At 27.8% G+C, this 9,596-nt stretch overlaps 1 protein-coding gene across 1 annotated transcript in view; it reads right to left on the bottom strand.

The window, feature by feature from the left end:
- Window positions 1-700: 700 nt before the first annotated feature.
- Window positions 701-9,596, bottom strand: part of LOC111628455 (cubilin-like) — a 69,675-nt gene continuing 60,779 nt past the window's right edge. The window contains exons 8-15 of the mRNA XM_023372251.1: window positions 8,702-8,710; window positions 8,420-8,629; window positions 8,194-8,346; window positions 7,849-8,107; window positions 3,577-4,043; window positions 1,246-1,614; window positions 1,029-1,169; window positions 701-957 (exon numbers count right to left, since the gene is read on the bottom strand). Of these exons, the coding sequence (XP_023228019.1) occupies window positions 725-957; window positions 1,029-1,169; window positions 1,246-1,614; window positions 3,577-4,043; window positions 7,849-8,107; window positions 8,194-8,346; window positions 8,420-8,629; window positions 8,702-8,710 (1,841 nt within the window). The 3' untranslated portion in view covers window positions 701-724. The remainder of the gene's footprint in view (window positions 958-1,028; window positions 1,170-1,245; window positions 1,615-3,576; window positions 4,044-7,848; window positions 8,108-8,193; window positions 8,347-8,419; window positions 8,630-8,701; window positions 8,711-9,596) is intronic.

Below are 9,596 nucleotides of genomic sequence, written 5' to 3'. Positions count from 1 at the left end.
AATATATATTTAAATATTTAAAACGATAAGATTGACAACACGAATAATATAAACTTTACGGGAAAATGCGTATTCTTTATTAGCATACGTGAATAAGAAATACTAAAAATTAAACTGGAATTTCTCTGAAATTTCTGTCACCAATAAATTCTGCAGTATTCGATATCGCTCTATAATTTTAGAAATTCCCTTAACATAATTTAAGTTTTTATATTTTTAAAGTGTTTATTGAGGAATCTAACAATAATGTTCGAAACAAAAACATAAGCATTTGCTTCAAAAGTTTTCATTTTATTCTATTTTTAACGTTAATAAATTTTTCAGAAAATAGCTAATTTATTAGAAAACGTTATTGAAAATTATCTTGTCAATTTATGACTTTAAACTCGGAGATTTTAATGAAATCGTTTAGAAAGTAACGTATCCCTGCAGTAATGATAGCGTTAGATGCCTTAATTGCTTCGATACGATAATGTTAATTACTTCTCTAACTATTGATCGGGAGAGCTGACACTAAGAAATCAATTTGAAACTAAATATTAAAAAAAAATTACATATACGAACTAAAATACTCTTGAAATAAGAAGCAATGCGTAAAAATTCTTTAAATCCCGAGAGATTTCTAACCTCGTTAGGCGATGTTTAATTCTTCAATTAAATTGCTTAAAGGAATTCATTAATTTTGTGATCAATAGGAGGAATCCCTACAATAAGAACTCAGTTATTAGTGCTGACCTTCGTACCAGACATTACAGTGGCACACAAAACTTCCATTGGTCTGTATGAGGCATTCTCCATTTTGGCAAGGATTAGGATTACAAGGAGCTACTGGTTCTGTACAATGTTCTCCTGTAAACTTAGGTTCGCATTCACATATGTAACTACTTTCAGTCAGATTACAATAGCCGTGTTCTCCACATGGTTGAAGATCACACCATTGAATATGACAAAACAATCCTAAAACGAGAAAAACTCATTTAAGACAGGAACATTCGTATAAATTATTTATTATAAATAATTAAATTTACCTGTAAATTGTCCTTGACAATTACAATAAGATGTAAAATCTTCGTTTGTTACACATATTCCTTCATGCTGACAAGGATTAGGAATACAAGCGTCCACATATGATGAAGGAAAGAATAAAGTTTTACTAACAAATTGTGTATCTGTAAAATTTCATAATTATCTTTATATTAAATTTTAATTTTAAATTCATCCTTACCTAAATATAATTCATATTACCTATAAATGTCTTAAACTTTATGATGTAAAATGGTGCATAAAACTGGGGTGTAGTTGACGACAATATAAACATACTGTTGAGGGTGGACAGGAACTTAACTTTTCCATTCTTATTTTCTGTTTGACATAAAGAAACCGATGTCACATTTTCTGTATACGCATCTTCCAATCTCACCTCACCCCGGCTACAGTCACCCACTAACGTTTGGTTACTTAGCAATTTTAATTGAATATTATATCCAATTGGAGCTACAATTCTCTGAGTGTAATTTATTCCAATTGGAGAAGGCAAAGGATAATTTAGACTTGCAATAATCCCCTCGCTATCTATAGGAAGCGTTAGAATCGACTGTACAGAAGAATCTCTCTCTATTTAAAAAAAAGAATGCAAATTAAGTAATTTAAAAGTTGATTATAATAAATAAATTTTAAACAGTTTTTGCAAATTAAAATAAATTAATTCATTAAATTTTAAATTAATTAAACATCTAAATTTTTTAATGTAAAAAAGAAGGAAAGAAAAATTCTACATTTGTTTTCATTTTAAAATAATTACGTAACGACATAAAAACATATGTAAAATAAACAAATTAAAATTTTATTAATAAAAAAGAACTTCGCAGATCTTCAAGTAAATGTAAAAGTTCATAAAAAATTAAGTTGTGTATCTGAATTTTCTGTTATTTTTGATAAAATTAAAGAAAAATAATTATTGTTTTCATGCCTTTTCTCCTCAGAGAAACTACACTTAATATTTGTCAAAAAGAATATTTTTTTTAAATTTGTTTTTAATATTACACAGCAGGGATTCTGTATTTATTATTCTCGAATAATTTTTTTAAATTGTTTTTTTTTCCGAAAATAAAAATATGAAATAATTTGATTTCGTCAGCTTCAATAAACGAATTTTATTTTTCTTAATACATTTTTAACAGAATTTAATATATCTTCTACCAACATAATTAAATTCGTATTTTAAATTGAAATCAAGTATCCAATGCTGTATGTGCCCACTGCACTGAGAATAAATTTTACAGAGTAAAGAAAACTTTCCACATTTTTCAAAAATATGTAGGAAATTTATACTGACATATGCAGATTATTTACATTTATCATATACAAAGTTTAAAGCATGTAGTAAATACTTAATATATTCCAGACATGTCTGCATATGGTTTAATTTTATATGATCCATTTAGATAGAAGATTAGATAGGAGTGGTTTTTGTATTTCAATGTTTCTTATATTAATATATTTATGCTCATTTCAATTTTATAGTTATCATAATTATAGATTACAATTGCTAGTTTAAGCATATTAATCTTACATTTGTTGTATTTTTTCATGTATATTTTTGTATGTATATTTATTTATTTATAGTTTACACTGATATATATGTATTCTATAGCTTGAAGAACATCGCCTTGTATAGCAATTATTAATAAATAAATGAAAAAATACATTTATACCGTAATTACAGTGTAAAGCTTATTTGACTTGATAACATTATTACTTGCAAGCGAAATATTAAGCAGGACACGCCTTCATTTAATGTTTTTGTTTCCTATGAAAAATTTTGTAATTTTGTTTAGAAATATAATTTATACAGATATAAAATATTTTTCATTAAAAGATTTTCTACATTACACTAAGAGAACTCTTACTTATACAAGAAATAAACATTACACTACGTAAATTAGTGGCATTTAGATATAAAAAATTCTCATTACAAATTAGTTACAAATTTACAAATTGCAATTAATCATATTCTTTTGCATATGATTTAACATTAACGATGAAAACAAGGGGAAAAAACAACTTAGAATTGTATTTATCGATATTTGTTTAGGCTTGGATTAAATTTGTTGAGAAAGTTTCAGTATTTTCTGTAAAATTAAGTTTGGCCATTTTCCAAACCATTTCATTTACGAGAATGCACTTTTGCAGAATTTAGACGTGGAATATACGTCTTGCAAAAATTAAAGAAGAAAGAAAAAAATCGGAGCCAAGAATGTGCTTAAAATAAATGCCCGATCATTTCTCTGGTAAATTATTAAGTCAATTTACAAAATTATCGTCTAGAATTACGCAATTTAAAACTCTTGATCTAAAAATAGAATATATGAGTTATTGAAAGCAATGCTATCTTGCAGAATCTGACGCGAAAAATATGAAGCAGTAGGTAAAATTACGTGATATTAAAAGGTTATTAGTATTGCATCTTTTTAGAAACTGGTAAACGATAATCTCACAACTCTTACGATAATCACTATTTAAAAATACATTAAATATCAAAACTAAATGGTAAATAAAAATTAAGTAATAACTTACTTAAAACTTGATAAGTGACATTATATCCAGTATATCCGAAACGACTTCCTTTGTCGCTGTGAAAATTCAATCGTAGAACATTATCATAAGAGAGAATTGCATATCCGGAAGGATAATTGCTTTCATTACCACACATTGTCATAAAGTAATTTTCAGTGTTGTCTAAATTAATACGTAGATAATCGGTAGTACAATTTCCGGATTTTCCAACGTCAAATGACATGAAGGAAAGGAGTAACAGGTCCTCTGTTGATGTTATTAATGTAGTTATGCAGTCCATACCAGGTAGATAAGGCCCAGGATAGCCGATACTGGTTAAAATGCCGAAATCACTTACATTGATATATCTATCATCGCAGGATGATATATCTATCACTTCCCAAGTTGCCACAAAACCGTTCGATGTTAAAGAATAATCAGAGTGGAAGGTGACATATAATGTATTTTTATCCGAAAAGAAATCATATCTGAAAGAGATAATTAAAAATATATAGACAATATAAAAACACTCTGAGTCTATAAAGAATTAAATCTATCATTCAGAAATGTAATATAATATAATGATGATTAAATATAATTGGGCTGCAATTTGAAAAAAATTGTTAGATCTATGAATTCCCATTGTCGTCTTTCTGTCTGGCTGTCTGTCCTTTCTTAATCTTTAGAATAGTGAGGAACAGATTAAATTCGAGACCAGATATGAAAAGATGAGGAGCAGGAGGTCCCGATTAACTATATATAATCTTCGGATATAGACTGAAAGTTACGTGATTTCAATTAACAAATTATATCCAGAATGTATGATGTACAATACAGGACCAATTTGTGATTCAGATAATATATTTTAAATTAAATAAATTAAACATATGATTAAAAATTACAGCCCGGCATTGTGATGATGTCACAATAAAATAATTGCTCATTTAAAATTATATTTAATCATCGTTAAATATACTGTAATTTTTCATACATAATTTATTACATACCATAAAAGAATATAAAATAAAAATTCATTGTTTTTTCATACAATTGTTAAACAATTACAGTCGACCCCCTAAAACACTGTTAATANATTTTAATTGTGAATATATTTAAAAACATTTTATTATTAAAATGTTTTTAAATATATTCATATTTGAAGACATTTTTGTCAATATTTTCTTAAACTCATCTCGAGGTTTTTATTCGTAAATTTAAAATATTTAATTCCAAAAAATTATTTTATTTGCATTGGTAACTAACATTTTAGTAAAATTGATTTTAATAATTACAAACGAGAGAGAGAGAGAGACAGGTGCGTATTATATTCGAGGAATTTCAATTTACATGCAAAAATGCGTATTAAAGTTTTTCGATAAATATTTTAACACGGATAGAATTAAGAGATACTTCAAATTCTTACTTGACATGATTTTCCAGATGAAAATCAGTAAAATGCAAATCTATGGATTGACCCTGAGCACACGTTATCTCATAATGGCACTTGATATCAGCTGGATAGATGTTATCATATCCAGGACTCATGATAACATCACGTGGATGCAAACTGCTTAAGACAATAGTTCGATTGCAGTCTGGTACAGGAATCGGCACAATTACAACTGTAATTATAGAAATCCTCGCTTTAGAAAAATTTAGCGATTAATAAATTTACTATTCTATTTAGTTTTAATTAGCTTAGTAATCCGAATAAATAAACATTATTTATTTATTAATGAATTCATAAATATGTCATTAAAATTCTGAATTCTAAAAATGTTTAAACGTAAATTATTAATAATTAAATGTGAAAAAAAATTTGAACTTTTTCCATTATGAACTTTATACTTAATGTATTATGAAGTTAAACATTAAAAATAATTAAATATTTCCATTCGGGTTTAAATATTTACGTCATTTTCTACGTTAAATTATGCATTTTATTACTGAAAATTATTTGCAAAAATTAGGGGCAAATTGATATGCCAAATACATTATATATAGGCCTGATCTAGACTGATGATCTAAACCAATTCGTAAGAGGACAAATGATTTTATTAAATATATAGAGAATAGAATAATATTTAATATTATCAATTGTATTAAATTATCGTTAAATATATTATAGATAATTTATAGTTTATATTTAATTATCACTATTATAAATCAGATATGTTATAGTGCAAATTTATAAATGATGTCAAGCTAGTAAAGAATTTATAATTAGTCTAACTTGTAAATGTAATTTTAATTTTGTTTTGCATCAGATTGTTTACTAAAAGTTTTATTAATTCCAGAATCTTTTATTAGTTTTCACTTAATTTTCAATTTGAAGAAAGTTAATACAGTCGACCCCCCCCTGTAACACTGTTGATAATTCCGTTTTATATGAATTCCACGTTGTACGAGTCACTAAGATTTTACAAATACGTGTGCGGGGCTGTGAACGGCTCGCGTATTTGTAAAGTCTAAGTGACTCGTACAACGTGGAATTCATATAAAACGGAATAATCAACAGTGTTATAGGGGGGNTATATATATATATTATTCAGAAGCAAGTTTTCTAGTAATTGGAATATCTTCTCATAGAAATATTTCATAGTGTAAATAACCATCGTTATTTTCTAATAGAGCTGTTAAGAGGGTGATGACTTACCATTATCAATCAGTAGAAACATCAGTCGTCCTTTTTTAAATGACGGGATGAAGAATGACGAAAACTTTTTCTCTGGCATGTTACTGGAGAAGTACATTACTGATCTCTCATAACGATTTAAAAACGCGAATTCTTGTTTTACTTGCGAAACAATTATGAACGGATCAATTTGGACTTTGTTCATTAATAGGACTTATTACAAGTCGACCCCCCTATAAGACTGTTGATTATTCCATTTTATATGAATTCCATGTTGTACGAGTCACTTAGATTTTACAAATACGTGAGCTGTTCACAGCCTGGCACACGTATTTGTAAAATCTAAGTGACTCGTACAACATGGAATTCATGTAAAACGGAATTATCAACAGTGTTATGGGGGGTCGACTGTATAATCATTATTAAAAATTTCATACACAATTTTAAGAAATTTCACATCCAGAAAACATTTACTGTAAAAAATGATGATTTACATTTTAATAGAATTTATAAATTGGAGAAAATATAAATTAAAAAAAAACTTTTTGGTTATATTTTCTGCATAGTTAAATAAATGAATAATAATTTGAATTTTGAGTTTTTAAAAATGATAGTTTTATAATTATCATTTTATAAACTTAAATTTTAAATTAAAATTTTCGTTTGAAAATTATACTTGAAAGTTTTCGTAAAAGTGTAAAATTCAGCACTTACATTAATGAATAAAATGAAAGGAAATCATCTAGTGAAATTGATTTCCGGTATAATGAAACTCTTGAGAGATTTTAGTCACCCTTTCATTGATCATTAAAATTGCTAATGAACTCTTAGCAGTCAAGATATCATGCGAATGCACAGAAACAATTATAGATTAATATATTAAATATATTTACTGTTTTTTTATATAATAATTAAACTTATTAACAAATAAACTATCTAAAAAATGTAATATTTCGGCTTCCTATTATAATTTTAAGCTAAGTTTTTAATATGTATACATCCTATAATATAATACAGCGAAGACTATATCGATAATTTTATTTTTCAAAAGAATTTCTGAATTTTAATACAGAATGTCAATAAATGTTTAAAAATAGCTTTAAAATATTAAATTAATATTCTATAACGAGCAAAAACTATTGTACATCGTCGTGATGCTGGGATACAGATTTTAATAATAATAATACTATCTCTTATGGTCGCGATCTCTTGCCCCTATACATCATACTTTTCCTAATAAGAACAAAATCATGTCGGTACGTGACTTCCAAAAGTTCGTATATCGAGGTCTCTTGCCCGCTTAAGGGCAAGAGGTCTCGATATACGAACAGATATTTCCACATACTTTCCATATCTAGTCTCGCCTCTTATCTATCTAATGTTGTTCTCGAGATTAAAAGGAAGGTCAGACAGCCATACAGATGGACTACAGCGGAAATTATTTATTTATTTAAAAGTTTTATAAATTACGGAATATTCTGACTCCTTATTTAAAAATACCGAATATATTTTTATTTACTTATATTTATTTTATTTATTATAAAAATAATTTGTATATAAGATGTAGTCTTAGTCACAAAATCGTTTATTTAAATCACTTTTTTTTTTTTTTTAATTTCTGTCAAATAAACTTAGAAATAATTCTGTTCAGATTTTACCTGTCTAATCGATCGTCTTCTTGACCACAAACTCTCGTTTCTGGACCGTTTGGAGAATTCTGTAAAGCCACATAATCATACAGACATTGTTCTTGCCATTCAATGTCAACATGTTGGAAACGGAACCATATTCTGGACTGTTCTGGACCTTTAATTGTAACAACGTAATGCAGATCATTGACGTAATTAGATGGATAGTTAAATGAAGTTAACGTGCCCGATAGAGCCGTCAATGTTTGGTTAAGATTTTCTGGCAAGACTGTATAAAATAAGGAAAAATTCTACAGATATTTAAGTATATATACGTGTTACATATACGAGCAAATTTCTTTCTATTTCTATTACCTATGGCTGGTTTCTTGCATATGTATCTTCCAGCATTGTTGCAATCCTTGGCTGTCCAAAACAGACCGCTTACATTATTTTGTCCTCTCCACTGAACCGCTAAACATAAAGAAGTTCCGGTATACATCTCGGGTCGATTAATTATTCTATCGTCTGGAGTAGGAATTATTGATTTTTAATGAATCTTGGTAAGCCGAAGTTTGACTGAAAGATTTGAATTGCTTACCAGTAGAAACAATAAATTTTCCGTCTACCCATTGCCACGCTTTCTCACTACTTTGCCACTTTGCTCCTAACCAATAAATAGCACCAGACGTGTAAGATTCTGTAGATTTGATTAATGAATATAAAAATTTTTCCTCTTCCAATCCTTCGATGGTTGTCAAATACGTCTGAGATTCTGCACAGATTCTATAAGCAGTCGACCAACTTACTTCTGGAAACGAAGCTATTAAGTAACAGTGATTATCGAATGGATGAAACAGTTTGTTTTCACACAACGTATTACCTGTTTTTTCTGAAATTAATTAAAAATAATTATGGTGAAGTAGTCCAATTTAATGCAACAGTCATTTGGCATATTATGTAGAGAATTGCTCTTAAAATTAATTGCAAAATTTCACATTGTATCATTTCTAATCATCATTATCATTTATGAGGCTCCCTTGGTGAATGCTTGATTTAGTTATACGTTAAAATGCCCCTGAGAAAATGTGTAAGAATACTTATGTCAAAATACTAAGTGCAGCTAACTGAAAAGGTTTAAGATTCTTTGATCTTGGTGATTTCATTTACTGGGTCATAATAACAAATCTATGTCTCATCATACTTTGATACTCAATTTAAGAATTCTTGGTTTTCCTTTTTAACTGATCGAGCATTTGCACTCAAGGATCAAGCGTGTGTAATCCAGAATTTAGATTTGCAATCTGTTTAGATGATTGACAATGATGCAAACATTACTATAATAAGGTTTGGTGTTCATTCCTTTAGAATATAATTACTATAATAAATACACACTTTAACTGCCAACTTATGAAGAGTGATTTGTCTATTTTATCCAAGACTTCTTGAATTCATTCAGTTTTCTCAGAGAATAGCTGACAGTTCTTTGATTTTCAGCAACAGATTCTCAATCTGCATTAAATTGTTTGTCCTACTTAAATATTACAGTAGACTTTCTTAAATTTAATAAACTTTCTTGGACGTATCACAAGCTTCACTTATTTCTTGCATTGTTTCTGGAGATAGTCAAACTATTTCTGACACAATATTATTATTTAGTAAGTTTAAAATGACTCGTTTCTTCTCTTGAAACAATTGCCACTAACATGCACTAGAAAATTGCTACATTCTGTTGGCAGTTGTTTGAAATTTGTCTACTAGAAGGTCCTTTTTAAAAT

This window comes from Centruroides sculpturatus, unplaced genomic scaffold (genome assembly GCF_000671375.1).
Source record: "Centruroides sculpturatus isolate CEXI.00-Female unplaced genomic scaffold, Cexi_2.0 scaffold522, whole genome shotgun sequence".
Classification (NCBI taxonomy): Eukaryota; Metazoa; Arthropoda; class Arachnida; order Scorpiones; family Buthidae; genus Centruroides; species Centruroides sculpturatus.
The sequence above is the reverse complement of the archived record's forward strand: the minus strand, read 5'-3'. Positions and strand labels throughout refer to the sequence as shown.